The sequence below is a fragment of the Diadema setosum genome, chromosome 4 (assembly GCF_964275005.1).
Source record: "Diadema setosum chromosome 4, eeDiaSeto1, whole genome shotgun sequence".
In the NCBI taxonomy this organism is placed as follows: Eukaryota; Metazoa; Echinodermata; class Echinoidea; order Diadematoida; family Diadematidae; genus Diadema; species Diadema setosum.
In genome coordinates, this window is record NC_092688.1 from 46,457,768 (window position 1) to 46,479,078 (window position 21,311).

At 39.0% G+C, this 21,311-nt stretch overlaps 1 protein-coding gene across 1 annotated transcript in view; it reads right to left on the bottom strand.

Annotated features, from left to right (window-relative positions):
- LOC140228052 (clustered mitochondria protein homolog) overlaps positions 1–21,311 on the bottom strand; it is an 81,955-nt gene that overhangs the window by 30,437 nt on the left and 30,207 nt on the right. The window contains exons 4-7 of the mRNA XM_072308453.1: positions 19,395–19,529; positions 10,695–10,892; positions 8,223–8,307; positions 404–529 (exon numbers count right to left, since the gene is read on the bottom strand). Coding sequence (XP_072164554.1) covers positions 404–529; positions 8,223–8,307; positions 10,695–10,892; positions 19,395–19,529 — 544 coding nt within the window. The remainder of the gene's footprint in view (positions 1–403; positions 530–8,222; positions 8,308–10,694; positions 10,893–19,394; positions 19,530–21,311) is intronic.

Below are 21,311 nucleotides of genomic sequence, written 5' to 3' on the forward strand. Positions count from 1 at the left end.
AATGCAACATAACAACTACAGCATGCTTCACCTGTTGCAAACAAAAGTACTGGATAAAAAAAAAAATCAATCATTAATTTTATCTATCTATCTAGCTAGCTAGCACAAGAAGGTATACCATTCGGTTCAAACAATTCAATCACTTGAGCAACTAAGTAGCATGAAAAACACAGCAATTTGTTTGGGGGTACTAATTTATCCAATAATCTTTGGAGAGCTGTGTTGTTTTCAAAGACAAATCAGTGTTTGTGTTTGCTTAGCAAATACACTTGAGTAGCAATTAGTATACTGCAGCTCTCACACTAATTACATGTATTACTCAACAGCTAACACACACACAGACACACACAAACACACAGACACAGACACACACAATTTATTCAAGGTTGGAGGAATTTCTTACCGCTTCTTCAGGAGCTGAGCAAAGTTCTTCTTGAAGCTGGGGCTGACCTTATTGAGGAGTTCAATCAGAGAGTGTGAGAGGTGTTTCTGCTCTGCTGGTTTGGGGTTGAACACTTCTTGTGTTGATCTGGGGAGGAATAAAACAGAAGAGGGAAGATTATTTTCAAATTTCATAATTTTTTAACGTTTCAAATAAGTGTGACAATTTCAAATATAGGTGATTTCTGTTGTAATGAATTCCTCGTGACCAGAAGTTTTCTTTCATTTTAGTGAAATTTCGTTATAGCTGAACAGTAAAGTATATGAAGATAAATAGATGATAATTTTTTGACCAGAACTTTTACTTTGTTTTTCCAAGAACATTGTTGTAACCGCATTTGTTGCAACAAAGTGCACTGTATGTTATGAATCATCAATTTTACATCTGAGGGATGAAAATATTTACATTTCACACTCTCCTGAAGATGGTAAGTACACGCTAAAAGAAATGTTGAGATTGAATAGGTCCTGTTCAGGACAAGACACTTTCATCCAAGAAAGAATACACTGTGAATTATGAAACCACCCAACACAAATACATCAAACAGTCACAGCGGACGACTATAATTAACTCCCCCGAAACCCACGAAACGTTTTGAATTTTCAACCGTCATTGAGGCAGTGCGAATCGGGCGTTCTCATTTTCACCAAAATTTCACCTTCTCATATCTCCGCTATACATTGACCAAAATCGCTCAAACTTTCAGTATCAATGCAAAATCATGATTTCTATCTACATACAAAAAATCATGAGAAACGATTGAGAACTTTTTAAGTTATTCAACATTTCATGTTTCGCTGTCTCGGAAAACTACCCTCCGATTATTTCCAGACACATCTGGTCGCACCACTTAATATTCATGAAACTTGACATACATATTCATTAGACATGGGCGGACGTTAGCAGGGTGGTGTTCGCTTTGCCGAAGACCTATTTTTGAAGTTACAAGTGAAAATAAATGAGGTATGTTGTCGAAATCTCAAATTGTACGGGAGCAGCAAACGAGAATAATGACGTCACATTCTAAGAAAAACTGATTTGCGCTTGCGCAATGAATGGACTTTCCCATGCTGCTTCGATCCAGCAAGCTGATTGGTCGATGCAGTGCAGTGTACTGTCAGTGCGCGAGATGCGAGGTGGCTGCATGCTGTGGGTGCCTAGTACACTGCACATGCATGCTACGCTGTGAGAGTGGGCTGGGTGGTGTTGATAACAATGTAGCAGTGTGCTGCAGGGGACTTCGCCACCTCGAAAACAAGCACTTACGTTATCAGAACTGGCCTATTAAAAAGAAAGTAGCCAAAATGTGAATATCTATCAGCTATGATACCAGTTGTAAATTCAGGACATTGGATTATTCGGACTTTACGCAGATTTTACTGCACTAGTAAGTAACATTACAACTACGAATTCCCGGTACGAGTTACGATCAGAGTACTGCAGTGCCGTACGGCACTGAAGCACATGTAGGTGACGTGAGAGCAACAAAGATGTGGGTACGTGGGACTGTACCCTGTCTTCCCGTGTGCGAATGACTATGAAATTTCGTGCTCGGAACGAAGGTAGAAAGTGCACCTCTTTCGATTATTTCCAGACATATCCGGACGCATGACTTTTCGAATGTGATAGTTAAGAGTTCCGTAAAGAAATACATACTTAGTAACATACTTGAAAGTTTTTTGTTGTTCACGCAGTCAAAATGTGAAATTTTAGCAACGATTTCTGACAATTATTTTACGTTTTGAGAGTGAAGTTATGCTCCATTTTGGAATATTTTATCATCGTTATTAGAAAAGTGTAACATAATGGCAGGTTAAAATGAGGTTTTTACTTTTCATAACCGTTTGGATTATCAAAAAATATGAATAAATAGTAAAGTTACAGCAGTTTTGCTGCGACACTTTTCTAGCGGTTTTCGTGCGAAACGTGTTCACTCAAGAGGAAAGCGAGGTCAGGTCAAAATGAAAACAGTGAGTTAATTGCACCCGTCCGCTGCGACTGAAAGACCTTCAAAGAATACACCATGTACACGTCTCATTGTGTCAAGGAGAAAATGCCCAAATCACAGACTGCCCCTTACAAACAAAGGAAATTTAACTTGCGAACTCTCTTTCATTTCCATATACAAGGGATACCTAACTAGTTTCATAAGCACAGGCTTTTGCTTGATTTTCTTTCCATTACCTCCCCCCCCCCCCATTTCATTTAACTTGATTGATAGGCGGTCATTCCATGCATACGTGCACGATCGCACGAACGTGCAACTGTTGCCATGAGGGAATTCTAAACTACAACCACTGGCCACTGGTGGAAACTTCTCACTTCTGTTGTTGTAACACAGTGGGCTCATTTATCAACAAATACATCCTTTAAAGGCGCGAAATGACTAGTGATGAATTATCAGACACTTTAAAGTTTACGACTGGTTTCACTTCCATTCAATCACCAAATGTCCTTATTGTTTTCACAACTTCAGATAAGAGCAATTTGTAGTACTAGTATCATGAGCAGAGATACCAGTGATGCAGATTACCAAAACTAAACTCGCAGCCCCAGGGTAATCTGATGAAATCCTGAAAATGGAATAAAGATTTTTGTTGTTTGTGGATAAAAGAATATTGAGTGCAAGTAGTGTTCCCACCCTCCCATTGTCAAAGAAATTGGTTAGTTCTGTCTTCTTCTTTGCGGTAAATTATGTTGATCAACTCGGTAAGTCGCTTTTGCAAGTATGCTTCTAACTCAACACCATTACAATATGAAATCATGGGCGCGGGTTCACGACTTCTGATGAAATTTGCAGAATACGGTAAAATTGTAATGCTTGATATAGCAGTGCCTTTAATACACTCAATAGATTGCTGCATGAAGTAATATATGTAAGTGAACAAAATTCCCAAGCACCACTATCGCACTGCACTGTTTTCAGAAAAAATATCTTTGTTTACATGGAGAGCGCTACTATGACAAAATGTTGAAATATTTTCACTTTAGGCCACGCCAAAACAGTTGCTGTAAATGCAAAATTGCGGGCCCAAGTACCGCAATTTGGGCCAGCCCAGCAGTAGTGCAAATGGGGTCTTACATCACCTGTCCTTCCATACATTTTATCCAATCTTTTTCAATTACATCATAAGTTAAGCACCTGTCACTATCTGCTTTAGTACATCTATGTCCTCTACTATGTGATAGCCATTCCTTCCTACTTCATTCGATAAGCTCTCATTTTGATATAATATGCCTTCTGTCTAGTACATCATGAATGTCCTGTAGCTCTCTTTAAATCACATAATCAGCCTAAAACTTGCCAGCAAGGCTATCAAATGTGACAAGTACAGTTGTTAGCTGTACTTTGTTTCACTTTCATTATTTCTTGGTAGATTTCCTCCAGATCACTTTCTTTCTTGTGCTCTTTCTTAATCTTAATCAAGACATTTTCGCAGCATAAAATTTTCGCAAATTGGCGACGACGGCCTTTTCACGGCATATGTTCCGGATTGTCACTGGCATCCCATCCATGTAATGTAGACAAGAATGTTCGCATGTAGTTTAATTTTGCGCATCTTGGCTCTCACAAAATTTACGAAATTAAAATGCACACGAACATTTCTGCTTTTACAGTAATGTACCATTAGGTTTGGAAATGAGAGGGTCTACTGCATTGAATTTCTTTCGGAGAATCTCATTCCTTTTCTAGTTAAGTTGGTTTGTAGTTGCCTTTAATAAAAAAAACAAGCAAGTGATATTTTGACCACAGCAAAAAATTATAATTTTCTTTTTCTCCATGAACACATGGGTATTTTTTTTTCTTTCTTTGAATACACTCTTCATCTTCAAAAAATTTAGCAATGAGTACTGGTACTTCAAATCGTATCTGAAGCATTTTTAAAATTTAGTATTCAAATTAATTTTAATTTATTCAAATCACTTCTACCATTAATCAAAGTGGAAGGGCTCTGATTGAAATTAGTTCAGGGATGATATAATCCAAAAGAGAATCATTCAAATGTACCAGAATTGGTAAACAGTGTAATTTATGTAGGGTGGCATTTTACAGCATTAGAACTAATTCTTTCTGAGAGCCCTGACATGATTACTACACTACCACTGCCAGACACCCACTTTTACACTTGTGTCACAAAAGATACTGTGGCTACCTTGTTCAAGAAGGCTGGATACAATATCTAAAAGCACCGAGGTAAGATGGAGTCCCACTAAAGTGGGGACAACTGTACTGCTCTACTTGCGGTGCTCTACATTTTCCCCCCACATCCTGTGGTGGTGATTACAGCATGAAATGACCCAAGACGCGGGTAATCCTCCCTGAGCAGTGATTGAATAAAGAGCCTGGAAATAATTATCCCTCTCACATGATTCCTCTGTAGAGTTTTACCCCAGCATCCACTCCACAATGTCATCCAGACAATGGAATTCCCTTTGATGCATTTGATCAATCTTGTGTAACATCATTTGCATCTCAACATCACACCCCCTCTCTTCAGAAAGGTTAACTTACAATATTTTTTTTCTTCTTTTTAGAGCACAGACATTACCTGCTAAATAATGTTTTAAGTCGACAAACTTCGGGAGACCACGACAGAAAAATAAATCAAATGATTTAAAAATGAATGAACAAACGACAAAGTGATACAAAACTTGCTGACTTCAAAGCTAATTGACATTTGGCTTGATTTGTTATGTGGGTTCTATGAAAATCAGAAGTTGTTGCACTTCAGAAGGTATTATTCATGCGCTATTATCATTTCAAATTTAGCAATTACTAAACATAGTTGTCAAACTAAACATCACACGTTTGTGAATGCTGTTGGCTGAAGCTGAATCTGAAGTAAAGCTGAATCTTGTTCAGGCCATTGCTATTCTTACGACCACTCATTTCTCTGTTCTGGGCAACAATCTAGTAGCCGAGAGAAAATTATGTTCACCCCACATTCACATTGAAAGTTATAATACCCAAACTTGAATTGTGGTCATACATGTCTGTACCAACCAATGGGAAAGTTTTGAGATTATGATATCATCAGCTCCTCCTGTAGTCAAACTTTAGTTCACACTTTCCCTGTTCTATTTAAGCTGTTTTATTCTACACACTGAATACAACTTGAGAATGGAGCGGGTTTCCACTTTCATTACTGAAATATAAATATAAATACAAATGTATAAACATAAATAGAATCAATATCAACGGAAAGGTTTCACTGAGCTGACATATATGTCTGTAAAAGATATGACTGCACTAATTCATTATCTGATAAAACATTATTGTGTTTCAGAAGTGTATTTGTAGGGAGGGGGGAATCTAATGACTGATACACTTAGCAATTATTATGTCACTTAAACACCATCCCGCGATAAATGTGACTTTATCAAGGGAGTGAAAGTAAGTGTGAGTGCATGCTGTCAGGAAAGAATAAGATTTAAAACAAAGAGACTGAATTCAGGGGGTCCTACACATTGTGCTGCCTCTTCCTCGTAACACTGCAGCCTATGACAATATTGGCTATTGACTTGGCACAAAGCCTCGGAAGATGAACGGCTGCTAACAGACGAGGGAAGCCGCAGGAGTTTCTCTTCCCCCTTCACACTGAAGATAGCTGACCTTTCAAGCCACTGAGACTGCCTCTCTCTCCCTGCCCCCCCCCCCCCCCCATGAATTCTTGTCTGTTACTCAACACTAAGCCACATGGAAAAAGGGGTGACCACACATCACTCATGTCTGGACAGATGACCCCTGGCCATCTTCTATCTGTCCGGTTGCACTTACCACTGACCAGTGACCCTGAGGAGACACTGCTTTTCAAACACTATTACTCACAAGCATTATTGCAGATATCATTTTTTTTTTTTTGGGGGGGGGAGGGGGTGAGGATATCATGTCAGCTCTGAGTGACAATGTCAGCAAATATAAAACTATGACTATCATTGGAAACCAGTTGGCATTACTCAGAGAATCTCCATACGTTTATTGCAATCATCTATTTTTAACCTGAATTTCACCTTGAAACTAGTTTCTACACAACATTCTTACACAAAACTCAACTACACAAGAGCTTGCCATAAAAAGGTACTTTCACATGCATTCAGGATGCCCCTTCAATGCCATTAACCTGCCTAAAAAGGGGGAAAAGCTGTAAACTGCATATCTATAGATTGCTAACAATTTCAAAATGGCTCAACTATAATCTTTTATTAAAGAGGACATGGCATAACAGATCAAAGATGTTTAATCTAGAACTAAAGCCTGCATGTTAACACACCTCCAAACAGGGAAATTCTCTTGAATAAAAAATTATTGATGTATATCATTAAATCCCCATGGATGCATGATGAAACAGATAGTAACCTCATCCTGTATGATGGTATAGCGACAAAGGCATCCATTCAAATCGGGAAGGCATCTATTTAAATTGGGAAGGCAGAATCGTGTCTTTTTGTGGAGTATCACGTATCTGCAGATGTGATCGCTTTCTAATTGATTTCTCTTGAAAAAGGAGGACATTGGTTGCGGTGGCAACGGTTTTGCACACCTGCTCAAAATTAAACACAGCTTACCTCAACTCATCAAAGATTCATCCATTCAATGAAGACTGTTTGTTTGTTTGTCTGTTTTTTCATTCTCAGGACAGCTGCACCTACATTTTGTTATTGTTTATCAAAAGTGAACTGCATTGTAACAAAGTTGTATTATTAATAATATCCCATATTTGACCAATGGGATTACTTGAATTTGGAACATTTATGTGATCGAGAGATATTTTTCTCCCAACATCCATGCCAGATACTATCACATATATGTGATAAGTCTTTTTTGTTAGCTTTTTACGTATCCGCGATTGGAATCGATAAAGGTCTTGCTTGCACCCATTGGCCATGCATGTAGCTAGCAAGTTCTAGTGGCACACATCCGTTCACATCACACAATTGTCAATAAATCATTATCACTTGTTATTGTCTTAGATCTAACATTAGTCTCATTCATTCTACTGCCGCTGTGCTGCAGACCATGGTTGTACAGTACAACCACCTGTGTTGTAAACATTCAGCACGATTATAAAATTAAAATCTGTGAGGTTGATGGAATGTACATTTTTATCAAACTTGAGTTTGTAAATCTATGTGGGATATTAAGCAAATAATCATCTCCTATTTCTCGGGCAATGGATACAATCTGACATCGCCTCGGTGATGTTTGTGCCATCACCCTCGCAGTCGATTATTTGCTCACTACATGGACATCTCACCTTTTAGGTCTATCAGTGAGATACACGCCGTTTGGTGAGCACTTTTCTTCAATAATGAAAATAACAATGAGTTTGGGTGGGTGAGTTCCCTGACATGATTGCAGGAAGGTTGGCAATAGTATGACATCAGCCTTCGTTCAGGCTTGGGTCACTGACCTCTCGGTACTTTCAAGTGCTGCCCACAAACTAGCAGTGTCTTGGATTTCTCAAGAGATAGTTTTGATTGTGTACTGATTGCGAGCTAGCTGGGTGTTTTGACATGATTTTAAACTGGATGCGTTTGTGCATTCTGTTTGAAGCTAATAAGAAGACGCAAGTACAAGCTTACTTTAAAAAAGGAAACAAAAAAAGTGAATATATACTATAAGAATCTGCTCATTACTTGAACATCAATGTATAAGTTTAACTAAAATGACACTGAAAACAAATCGAATATTACATATGAAATTTGGGCCATTTCTTCAAATTAACACAAATCAATCAACTAACAGAATGGATCCAAAAATGCATCCAAGAAGACTTACTGGTTGATGTAGAATCCTCGTGTCGAAGCTGTGAGGTGGTAAGAAGTGCCCTCAGAGCAGACAACATACAGGTACATCAGGTCACCTAGCAACAAGATATCAACATTATACAGATTTATATATCTTCCAGTACCATCCACAAAATTGATAAATTGAAAACACAAAGAAATATGAATTCTTTAGGAAACCTCCCTACCCATTATAAAAGTGGATCAATTGTCACAAAAATGGTTTTGAATACAGGATCACAAACTGACTATTTTTAAATCGAATGGCCCATCAGATTTTAAATGGTGCATAATCATTTTCCTACAATGTCATCTTTATTACAGGGTTGTTGTTGTTTTTTTTTTCTAGAATTTTATTTCCATCTTCGAGTCCATACAGACATATTCACTTGAGAATGCACTGAAGAAGACACTTAGGGAAATATGTATTTCCTGACAATAAAAATAGTAAGTAATCAAGTATGATAATAAATACTGGATAGAAACATTCTAGTAAGTATAATCAGGTACATCTCAGGATACATTAACTCTGAGAACATCCACCATAAAATGAAACTGACACTTGAATAATAATAGAAACGATAATAAATGAAACAAGAAAAATGGGGCATGCGAATGACAGGAATCACCTCAATTAATTAGCATCTCTTTAAATAAACATCATGAATGAAACTTGTTGAGTCATTCCACCCACACGAGGTAATTCACTATCAAACTAACATTAAGGGATTATTTTCATTTTCTGACCGTTATGGAAACTGAGAATTTGAAAGGAATATGCTTGAGAAATGCGTTTGCAGGTCAGGAGCCGAATGGAGACCTCAAAATAATTGGGCATTGTGCAAGATGTCATCGGTCACCTGGTTAATGAGGTAGGGGGTCAGTTTTGTAATAGTGAACAATCACAGCTGGTTCGGGGCCAAATGTGTCACATGAAGTGTGATGTAAGAAGCTCGGAATGTCTCACGAATGAGGCAAGTCCTTAAAGGGATTTATAGTTTTGGTTGAGACCTAACTTCAGGTTTCTAACATTTTTGGGTGAGATAATGAGAAACCTCACATGAAATATGAAAGAGCATGTAATTCCAAGTTAAAGTCAACATCTATTTGATGGAAATTGGTTTTGAAATGGCCGAGGTACCCAAAACAGAGCAATCCTTATAAAAGACGGGACCCACCTTTATCAAGATCGCTTTGTTTTACTTTGTTTTTGGATATCTCAGCCATTCCAAAACCGATTTTTATCAAATAAACTTTTAATTCCTCTTAGAATGGTATACTCTGTACTATTTCACAAGTATTTTCTTGATATCTCGCAAAAAAGTTTAAAGCCCAATCCTCATCTCCACCAATACTATATCATCTCTTTAACATTGTTAATCAAGCCAGTGAACTAGCTAACGCTGACAACATTTTCTGTCAATTCTGGAAGTGAAGGATGAGTTTTTCATATTTGTTAGCTATCAAGAACTGACTTCATCCACAGAAAAATATCTCCCAAAGCAATCTTTTGAGTCAATCATTTAACTTTGTGAGAAATAGCATTTTTGTGTTCAGAAGTCTCAGACGGAGGATGGGATGAGTGGTTGTCATGACAACAAAGAGCCATAATCTTCTCCTGAAGTCTAATAGGACGTAGTGTGGTTAAGTTGGAACCTCATCACATGATGAGTTAGTGGTTAATTTGTAGAGTGCTATCACTGTAAGATGAAGTTACATAAGTCCTCTGTGAGCTCCTTTAATTGAACTGTTGAATAAGCTGAGACCTTTTCACTATGTAATCTCCTGTTGCATAACATTCACAGAGAGAGAGAGAGAGAGAGAGAGAGAGAGAGAGAGAGAAAGGATCTCAACGTGACGGTATAGGTTGTATAGTATTGGTGGAGCCGAGGATTAGGCTTTTAACTTTTTGCGAGATACCAAGAAACCACTTTAATATGATACAATACAGAGCATACCATTCTAAGAGGAATTTAAAGTTTATTTGATGGAAATTAGTTTTTAGAATGGCCGAGGCATCCAAAAGCAAAGTAAAACAAAGCGATTGTAATAAAAGGTGGGTCCCACCTTTTAATAGGGACACTCAATTTTGGATATTTCAGCCATTTCAAAACCATTTTTTATCAAATAAATAAGCATTCTTCTTGGACTTACATCCTCTTTCACATTTCACAAGAGATTTCTCAATATCTCACCACAAAATGTTAGAAACCTGAAGTTAGGTCTCAACCAAAACTATACCATCCCTTTTACATCATGTTAACAGTAACATTAACAGATAACACTATGTAACCTATACAGCCTGGAATGTTTTTTAAGTATGGTGTTGTCTTTGCAATGCAAAAGTCTCAATGCAGACATTGACACGTACATTTGCAATTCATCAAAATTTATAAAAATCCTACTGGTGTCCAAGCATACACTGGACAGTCTAACTTTGATTCTCTTAGGGTTTATTTCTTACCATGCATCTTTCTCGTGCCCGGAGGCGGATTCCAGCCGGACAGCGTCAGGACCTTCAGGCACTGCGGTGACCTGTTCTCCTTGTGGATTGGCTGGAGCGGCAGTAGAGGGCGCTCTTTGGACGAGGGCATGATGAACTCGGGTGGCGTGCAGTCAACGACGTCTGAAGTTGGTGAAGACTTGTTTCTTTTCCTGTCAGCTGATTAGAAAAATGTCACACAAGACAATTTGAATTAGAAATTAAATATTTGTCTAAAACTAAGATTTCAAAATTTTAAGTTACCAGTACTCTGTTGGATCTTCAACTTTCTTTCTGATAATGCATGTGACATACATTTTGCGAGATTTTAATTTTCCCAAATTTTGAGAGTCGGGTTCTATGCAAATTTAACACGCACAAATACTGACTGATCCCGACATGAATACGTGGCGCACACATACATCTTTCCATTCATGGCATTCGTGAAGCATTTTGTCCAACACATTTGTCGCACAAATTTGTTCTCAGCCAATAAGATTCAAGGATTTCAGTAGCTTTTAACAGTTTGTCAAAGAGAATATCTGACAAAATGTTTTACAAAACGCCTCCCCCCCTCCCGATTTCATCTACTCTTTGACTGCTTAACCAAGATACGTTTATGTGTTACTTGACATGAATATGAAGTTGCAACAAATGTACCCACGTCCATGAACCTTTGCTCTTTGTGAATGAGAGTGATGTCTTGAACATGTCACTCCGTAGTGTTGTATTTGCGATCAGCTGCGCTGCAATAAAAACATCCTTTACACGATACAGGAGTTTACCAGCGAGTCTGACCGACAGTACTCCACAGGCGAGCTGCATGACATGTGTTGGGTATCATCCATGCACATGCCATAGAAATACCAAAGGAGGCACCACTTATAGAGTAGACTTTAGAAAAGGGGGGGGGGGTAAAGAGGGGGAAGGGAGAGGTGTAGGGAAGAGACGGGGAAGGAGAGATGGAGGACACACTGAAAGAGAAAGATGGAGGTGGAGAGAACAGGGGGAGGGAGGGTTGGGAGGAGGTGTAGGAGGATATAGGGGAGGGGGTGAAAGGAGGGGGGAGGGGGTGAAAGGAGGGGGAGGGGGTGAAAGGAGGGGTGAGAAGACATGGGAGGGAGCAGAAGAGGAAAGATAGAAGAAGAAGGAGGAGAAGAAGAAGAAGAAGCAGCAGGAAAAGAGGAGGAGGAGGAAGAGGGGAAGGATTAGAGAGAAAAGAAAAGGAAGAAGAGGTGAAGGGAGGAGGAGGATTGGGCAGAAGTGGAAGGATGAGAAGAAGAGAAGAGATTGAAAAAGAGGATTAGACAAAGACAATACAAGAGAAAGACGAAAATGAAGACAAAGAGGAAAAATGATTGGAGAGGGGGAGGAGGATAAAGAAGGAGAAAAAAAGAACAGGAGGATGGAGTTGGAGGAAGAAGAGGATGAGGACGACACGGCAAAACACCAGGAGGAATTGAAATGGTTTAATGGCATCCTGCCGAGTGAGACAGACACTCAATGTCACATGGCACAGTGGAAACAATTTGGAGACAAACACAACGCAATAAGATGTGGGGGCCTCCGTACTACAGTTTGTTATGGTACTATATTAAGACACGGTCAAGTGTCCCCACATAACGGGTTAAGGGGAAGAGGGTGCACTATACCAGTACATGATACACCGTAAACACGGCTTACACAAAATGGATACACACAGTTATCATAACAAGAGGCACAAACGTTGTTATGTCCCTTAATCAATCAATTAATCAATCTATTTATCTATCTCTTTCTCTATCTATTGATCTATAGATGTGATATTCATGTATTAATTTATGTAATGTTAGGACTCAAACTTTGCTCTAGTAGGCATTACTGTTTGTTTGTGTTTTCCCTTTACCTCCTCCATATTTCTCACTGCTAGCCGGTGCAATTTGGTCTATTATCTGTGAGTACATGTGATGTTGATCAGTTTGAATCCATTTAGCTAGCCAGTTGGCTCTCTCAGAGCACTTTTTGTGATCAAACCTTTGACAAAAGCTGTAACAATACCAAACTTTTGCAAAGGTAATGTATCAAAGCACTATAAGTGAAGTACAACAAGAATAATCATGACTGCATCGGTGATCACAACCAGAATGACCACAAGAAAAAAAGACTGAAGAAAGTAATCTACTCAAATGCAGTCACCACACAACTAAAATAACTTGCTCATGTAGAAAGAAAAACACTCTGGGAAGCTGGGAATCTAGTGGCAATTGTAACCTCAACAAAGAGCAGCTCAGAAAGCCATAACGTCACAAGACGAGTAAGCCAGTTCAGCTAAGGAAGTCATGCACATCATGAGTTTTTTGAAAGAAAGGCAATACTTTGAAACCATGAATAACCTTTACTGGACCGCCCAATCTTTCTGACCTGAAAAATAGGGATGATTTGGCTCAGAAGTCGGAAAGAAAAAGCTGTTCCCAGAGGGGTACGTAGCAAAATTGTCAAGCTGGGAATGGTCAAAATTCAGAACGGTTGTGAAGTCTGCTTTACCCAACCAAAGCTATTATACGAATCAAATTAACAGAAAGATTCACTGTACCTCCAAAATTAACCCATTGAAGATGGGTTGATTTTGCTATAACACACATGTCCCATAAACACCTGCCCGTGTATTCTCGGCACTCGTCTTCGATGGGTTATAATACACTGTACATTCATCTTTTGTACATACTTTTTTTTTTGAATGATTTTATGATCTCAATGTCAAGTGAAATATGACATCACAATAAGTGTGCTGGAACTGTCCAATGGGACTCAAGTGTAAGACTGTTCACTGGTGTAGTTCCAGTTATCAAATCCAGTAATTAATTCAAACAGGATTGTCACTGTGTGTTGCTTCATGGTGCATGATAACCTGTAATTAGCAGACTCATTTCTCACTGAAAAGATAAACCATTTTTCTTTTTGCCTCGAGAAAAATCAAGTCTTTCACTGCCATAAGCAACATGCCTGTATGCACTGCCATTGGTATATTGTTGCAGTAGTAGTCAGAGGGTTAAACACATCTTCTCATTTTTTTTTCTCCCTGTGTAAGATGACAGCTAATGTTGAGTGCTCTCATTTGGGAGGTGTCATTAATGCTGCTCAAGCATTTGACCTTGGGATGCTCTACCTGTGAGGAGGGGCAAGCTACATGTAGTATCCGCCATCCCAATTAACCCTTCATGCCACATGGAATGGCCCGGCCGTGCCTGGGACGGAATGGGGCACATTAGAGACGAGCTATGTTTCATTCCTGGATGCAGGCTTGTTTAGGAGAGCTTACTGTAGTCTTCTTCCAAGACTCCTGGCATAAGAATAATTTCAAAATTATGATTTTTCCTATTTTTCATTTATTCATTCCTTCATTCATTTTCACTGAATGAGACATGGATGAGTGTGACATTACAGCATGACAATGTGAAAGATGAAACAAAGTAATCATTTAAGTGAAGAGGTCAATAAAAAGGCAATTGGCCTAATTTGGGGCCTCATTTAAATATATTAGCACGGGCCTTATTTTGGGCCTTGTTTTACAACTAACAATGAGAAAGTAAATAAAAAGGATTAAAAATATTGACAATAAATGAAAAAACAAAATCCCCTCAAATGGGCAAGAGTCAAATAAATTTAATAGCCAAGCATCTATTCACTTTACTTTTTGATGATGAGTTTAGTTGCCCCTGGAAATTTGGTTTACAATGACCTGCCCAAATTGTCTTGTAATCCTATTTCTCACAGTCAAATGCTGATTAGTTCATCCAATGAGACAGAGTCTAATCATTTTTCTGCTTCCACTGTTCACCTATTCCTCACTTTCATGCAGAAATAAATCGACATGATGACAGTCTGCTCGAATCAAATTGAGCTTCAGATCATAATTTCTTCCATTCCTAGAAAATACAATAAAGTTATTACTATCATAATTATTTTCATCATCACTATCATTAATTGTTATCCATACTGCATTTCAAAAAAAAAATACAATAATCACATACACACAAAAAATGTAATTCAGAATAAGAAAAAAACAAAATCAGGCTTCTCCCGAAAAGCTGCCCTGAGCTGACAGGCAGGGGGAAAAAAAAAAGCATGAATTACTAAATGAGAATAGGGTACTAGGCTAGGCTTAACCTAGCTACTCCTCTTCCCATGCGTATCGTCTGAGGGATATTTTCAGCTGAAATGGGATTCACTGGGATTAGCAACAATGAAAGGGGATACACCACGCTGAATCTCCATGGGCCTCGAGCACATGCTGAGCTTGACGAGCGTCGTCTGACTCGCTGGAAGAGAGACTATGAGCGGTTCAAACAGAGGGGAAGTCATTTAGCAGTTTTTGACTGATGCAAGAACTTGACTTGTGATCACGGCTGCGTTTATCTAAAAATTTTCTGATGCAGAATCATGATCCTAAAGGCGTTTGAGGCATTTTCAGGGGTTAGATAAACGCAAAGGTGTTTTCAAACACGTTTAGAAATGCAGTTTTGGAACGCATTTGAGACCATGATCGCCGTTCTGAGAGTAGATAAACGCAATGCCGTTTTGAAACATGTTTATATCTCAAGGTCAAATCCCAGCTGTTTCTGGTTGTGCTCTCTGCCCATTACATAGTATTTGTGTGTAACTTATGAGGCATGTTTGCTGGTACACAATTGACCTTTACTTCCCAGGTCGAATGGCGCAAAGCAGCTGCGCAGTGACAACACTCGAATCGTGATTGTATAATGGTTAGATAAATGCGGCATCCCCAGAATAGTGTTTTAAACCACATGCACAAACACCATTCCAAACGTGTTTTGAAACGTGATTCTCTCTCAAGTTAGATAAATGCAGCCTATGATTCTGAAATCTGCTTCTGCACATCTTTGGTATTAATTGCTAAGTGCTCAGATACTGCACAGTATGTAGTAAGAGTCAAATGGAAAACACATTGATCTGGCCCATCACTTAGACAACCTATAATCATGGAGATTTATTCTGGATATTTGCAACCCAAGTCTGCTGTCATAATTTTTAAAAAGTCACAATTAGCATGAATACTTCTGATGAAATTAAAAAAGCAAGTACAGTTGAACCTCTCGTATCCGGACAAGTCGGGAGCGGGGCTCATCCGGATAAGGGATTTGGCCGGATACGGGAGACTCAATGCTTTATACATGTACACTTGTACATACATACACATGTACTGATGTAGCCCATTGTAGTACCACATGTAGTAATGTGTATACTGCAACCTTTTCATTGTTACATTTGGGGATGTTTGGGGATGTTAAAATGTCTGAGGGTAAGCAATTTGGAAGGAAATTTGATGTAATGTATGTTAATCATGTTGGAAGTAATATGTAATTCATGTGTGTTTGTGTAGGAGTTCTCAAGGAGTTGGGCAAAATCACGGCGAGATTGCGTCCGGATAATAGAGAGATCTGGATAAAGGGAGGCCGGATAATAGAAGTTCAACTGTACTCTCGTACGTGTGTAAACATTCATTAAATCATTCTCAACATTTCTGTAGGAAGGCAGGGTGATAAAGAGTTTTCATGTTTTCATGATTTCATAAGAGCACATTGAGTAAAAGTGAATAATTTAGAAAGAAAAAGAAAAGCTGTCCTCACTAAAGATGACAACTTGCCCTCATTATACCAAGTGAGGAATAAGATCTAGTCTGAAATTTATCTTATTCTCATACCTCTTCTTCTTCACAGTACTGCATAATGTGCCAAGTTGATACGATTTGCACACTATTGCTAGTCACTTGGAGCAAGCCATGAGGGGGTAGCATAATTTGCCTGTTAATCTTTGAATGCCAATGGCACATTCAAATATGTGCATATGGTGAAGGCATTTAGTTCATCAAGCAAATGTCACACTGACCTTGAATCTTATGTTGTGATATACTTACCACATGAATCGTATTTGTGAACCCCAATAACCCATTTCCGTTTGGAATCCTTAAGGATGTTAGACAAGCGAGGGCTACTTCCCGTTTTAACATATTTCAGGTTTTAAATCACTCTCATACTGAACTTGCAAACCCTTTCATTACCAACTTGTGAATGGCAACGAGAAATGTGTTACGAAGTTGCAGTTCTGGCTAAATCATCTCCTTTCCCATTATATAAAAGACCAAATATAGGTGGGGATAGTAATTGCACCACGAATGCATAAATACTACTGAGCAGGATCAAGAACATACGACGATGTCCATTATCTTCCACTTAGCACAAACTTTAGCTTCTATCTCATGGTACATATTCCTATTAATACCCACTCTATAACTGGAGCTTTAAGGAACACTTGGGTCCCTTTCAAATCGATCACTCCGTCAGCATCCGGATCAAAACAACAGGATTTCTTGCAGAAGTCCCCACTCTCCTGAGGTAAGTTCAAACAAAGGATCAACAGAACTGGTAGGCTATGTGAGATATGGGGTGCGTATTTACCCCCCTGTCCAAATCTTTAAGTGCTGAGAGATGGGGATATGGAGCTGATTTCCATTTAACCGTTTATTAAGGGGATCAACTTTGCTGGGCCTCTTCTCTTGCTCAAATAAAACTGAATAGTAAATGGCGGCTGCTTCACTCATCATACCTCTAAGAAGTGTACTCACTCTGGCAAAGAACAGAAAAGGTTGCATGTATACCCAAATTAGATCATTGCAGCTTTAGAAGGACAACTTACTATAGGGTATGTGCATCACATTATTAGAATGATAACGAATGTGGAACATTCATGCTGAAAATTGGATGGCCTTGGGTTAGGAGGACATGAAGGTGTCATTGATATATCAGGCTCAGAGATTCAAAGAAGGCTTTGATTTGATCCTTACTGCCATGGTGTGCAAAAGTTTCAGTGACATCATGATTACATTGGGAAAGATTCTTTCCTCAGACTATAAAATCAAATTTCTCAGTTCCGCTCACCTAACTGTCATCTTGAACCACCCCCCCCCCCCCAAAAAAAAAGAAAATGAAAACTGAATAATCACTTGAATACATGTAGGTCAAGTTTCTTCACAAAGCCTACTGGTGATACAATATCACAAAGTGAACCAACCATGTTTGGGCAAAATGTTGACAATGAAAACTGGCATAACTGATCAGAAATGAGAGAAAAAAAAGCAAAATAAAAGATGCCTGAACTTTTAGCCAGAATCTGTCATGGGGCAAAATTTGATTCACTGATTGTACTTACGTACCAAGCTTCATGAGGGGAAAGAGAAACCCCGAATAATGACAATATGATGGTACTTGTGAATGAAATAGTGAATGTAACTGTTCTGTGTCCAGCCACTTTATTTCTCATGCCAAGCTTTTTTATGAGCATTCAGTAATCCTTCCACACTTGACCTTATAGTGATGTTAGCAAGCACACTCGGATGTAGGGATGTCCCTCACCCTACGTACACTCTACATCCTGCATAGCAGGGAAAGCCCTGTAGTGTGGGACTTTCCTTGCCATGTAAAACCATAGTGTTAATGCTCAAGGATGCTGCTCCCAGTGTCCTTGAGAAAATCACATTTGGGGACAGAATTTGGAAGGGAGAGTGACCTTAGACTGGCACAATAATTGATAACGCCTGGATGAATTTATCAAAGGGGGTGCCAACTTTGAAGGTGGCGAGCACCTCTTCAGCACCAAGCACAGCCCAGAACACAATTGTCCCCACAGCTTGGGAGTATTTGAAGAGCACCTGGTAGTGTGGACGGTCAGTCTTAACGGTACTGTATACCACAAATATTTTGTTAGGTTTTTATTTTCCAAAATTTCCCGAGTCGGGTGCTATTCATGAATCTTATACCCCTTTCAGGTAATCGTGGATGCGGATAATAGGAGCACAAGTCGTAAAATTTCGATTACATGAACGGGAGAGGAGTAGAAAAGTGCGCATTATTTTTATGCTGCTATTATGCGCATAATTGCAGCATGAGGAGTAGATCGAGAATACATGAACGCGTTTTACGACTTATCCGCACTAACATTCCACAGTTCGGTCAAAGGTCACTCGATTTCCCGCACAACCGCTGATTGCTGAGCTTGAGCGCGCGAGAGGTGTGCATACACGTGAGGATATTCACCAGAAACATTACGTCATTATAGAGGCGTGCGCAGTAACCATGACAAATAACTCGCACAAATAACTCGCACCATTATATGAACGGGTGCTCGTAAAAGTAGTGCGCACTTCATGGGATATATGAACGCGATTTTGACTACTTCATCCGCATTATTTGGATGCGGATAATTGAACCGCGATTACCTGAAAGGGGTATCAAACATGCAAGAATATTAACTCTGATCCCAAAATAGATGTGACATACACAAATATGACATTTCTCCATTTAGCAATGCATTCTACAATCGCAATTTTAACCTGGCACAAAATTGTCTGAAAGTCCTGATTCACAAAAAACTCGACCCACTAGATACATTATGGTGAATGCAGAACCCCAAGATATCTCCTGACTGGCCCTGTGACATGGGGGCCTTGTCTGTTGGTAGGGTTAGTCCAACAGGAAGGCCATGGTATTCACACACAATAGGGATCACGGGGATTAGGTAATCTCTATTCATCGACAATAAATTGCCAGACATGCAGTTTGTGCCTATATGAGCGAAGAGAGCGCTCTGGCAAAAAATGCCCAGTAAGGGTCGTAACAGACACCGTACCTTCACTGAGGACTGTGGAGAGGGACGAGAGGGACTGGCAGTCCACTCCATTGTAGGCATCCGAGGGGTCCAGGGACTTGAGCAGATCTCTCACGTGGCGCACATGAATCCTGGCCTCCCGAACAGTGTACGGCTCTAGAGAGGGGAAAAGAATATATGAAAACGAATAATAAATATGCAAGAATAAGATATGAGATAGGGGTGCCAACCTTGTAAATGACACGGCAGTATTCCCAATGCTGAAGGGGCATATTTTGGTGAAAAAAAAAACTGTTTTTCCATCTTCCCTGATATAGACATGTGAAGTAATACAAAATGGGAAACACAATATTTTCCATGCATCCTGCAGTACTTTTGAAAAGAAAAGAATAAATATCAGAAAAAAATAAATATCAGTAAAAAAAATACTGCCAAAAAGTAACAGTTGCCATCTCTGGCAAGAGCTCATAAACTCGTATCGTATAGATCATAGTTCCGCTGCTACTTGTTGTTGTTGAGCATCTTTAGAATTGATTGTCCAGAATAATCACGACCACTTTGAACAAACACTGATTTTTCTTTAAAAATTTTGTATCTGAACTCCACTATGACATGAGGGGAAAACAAGCAATGAAAGGAAAGCAGTATGTACAATAGAATGTTAATAAAAAAACAAACAAACCCAGTATAACTGTACATTAGACATTTTAATATTATCATTACCATTATCAGAGCGTAAAGTATACACAGTAAAAAAACCCAATGATACAAATGTGGTAACAAGCTCATAGGATGGCAAGTATCCTTTGTTTACACACATTCTGTCCGCCACAAAATGCCCCAATCAATACTCAATTCGATCAAGCAAATTTGTGGACACGAAATTGAACAGGTGCTTGCCTATTTGCCAATAAAAGTACAATGTATGGCAGTGTCTTCTTGAATTTTTCAATCTACGGGCGCTCCTTTCCAATTCACTGAACTCGTTGCAAACAATCATATTCTGCTGGTACAGTTTGTACAACAGAGATTGCTTTCATCCAGATGCGCCTTGAAGAGAATTCTGGGTCAAGACGGGACTCTTTTGTGAATGTTTTACAATGGTATGCATCACAATAATTCTACAATAACTCAAACCATTGTCATGGATATATATGCCATAACTCTAATACATGTACTTGGCATGCATTTTGATGATACAAATGGTTGTTTAATGCATGTAATATCGCATATATGCCAATTACAAGTAGCTGCATGAGTTGTAATAGACACAGAATATACAAAATCTATGTAATGCAAAACCATACATTTTATTCATATTCGCTGCTACATTGTATTTATTTTACCTGTTCCTCCTAAATGCATTTGATAAACTTGATGCAAGCATGGACCTACTACACAATATGGACTATGATCGGAGGTCTTTCTTTGATCCCATCACCACCACCACCACCTGATTATGTGCATCTTAATGAGTACATTCAGGTGCTTGGATAATGGCGATTGTGCAATCGTGCACCGTCACTAACAAAAGAATCATTTCCCTCATTGCGGTCTTGTTTCGCTGATGTGCCCTTTTCAGACGGACAAAGTCTCTGAATAAATACAGATGATGAGGAGCAGCAAAACCTGAGAACATTGCAAATTTTGAGTCAAAAGATGGATAATTGCTGATTCGCACATTTTCGCACACGCATAAGACCTTGCCTAATGGCAAGATATACCTGTTTGCTACCATTCCCATCCCTTTTTGCTCTGGAATAAGCTGGAGAAAAGTGAAATATTGAGATCACAAATGACAATCATTCTGCCAAAATGTTAGCTTTCTTTTAAAAACTGCCTGCTTCTCCCAAGTGAAATTGTTTGAGGCATGATTTCTTAACATACCCTACAACCGCATATTCACTTGCCAATACTTGATTTTTCTGAGTTATTTTC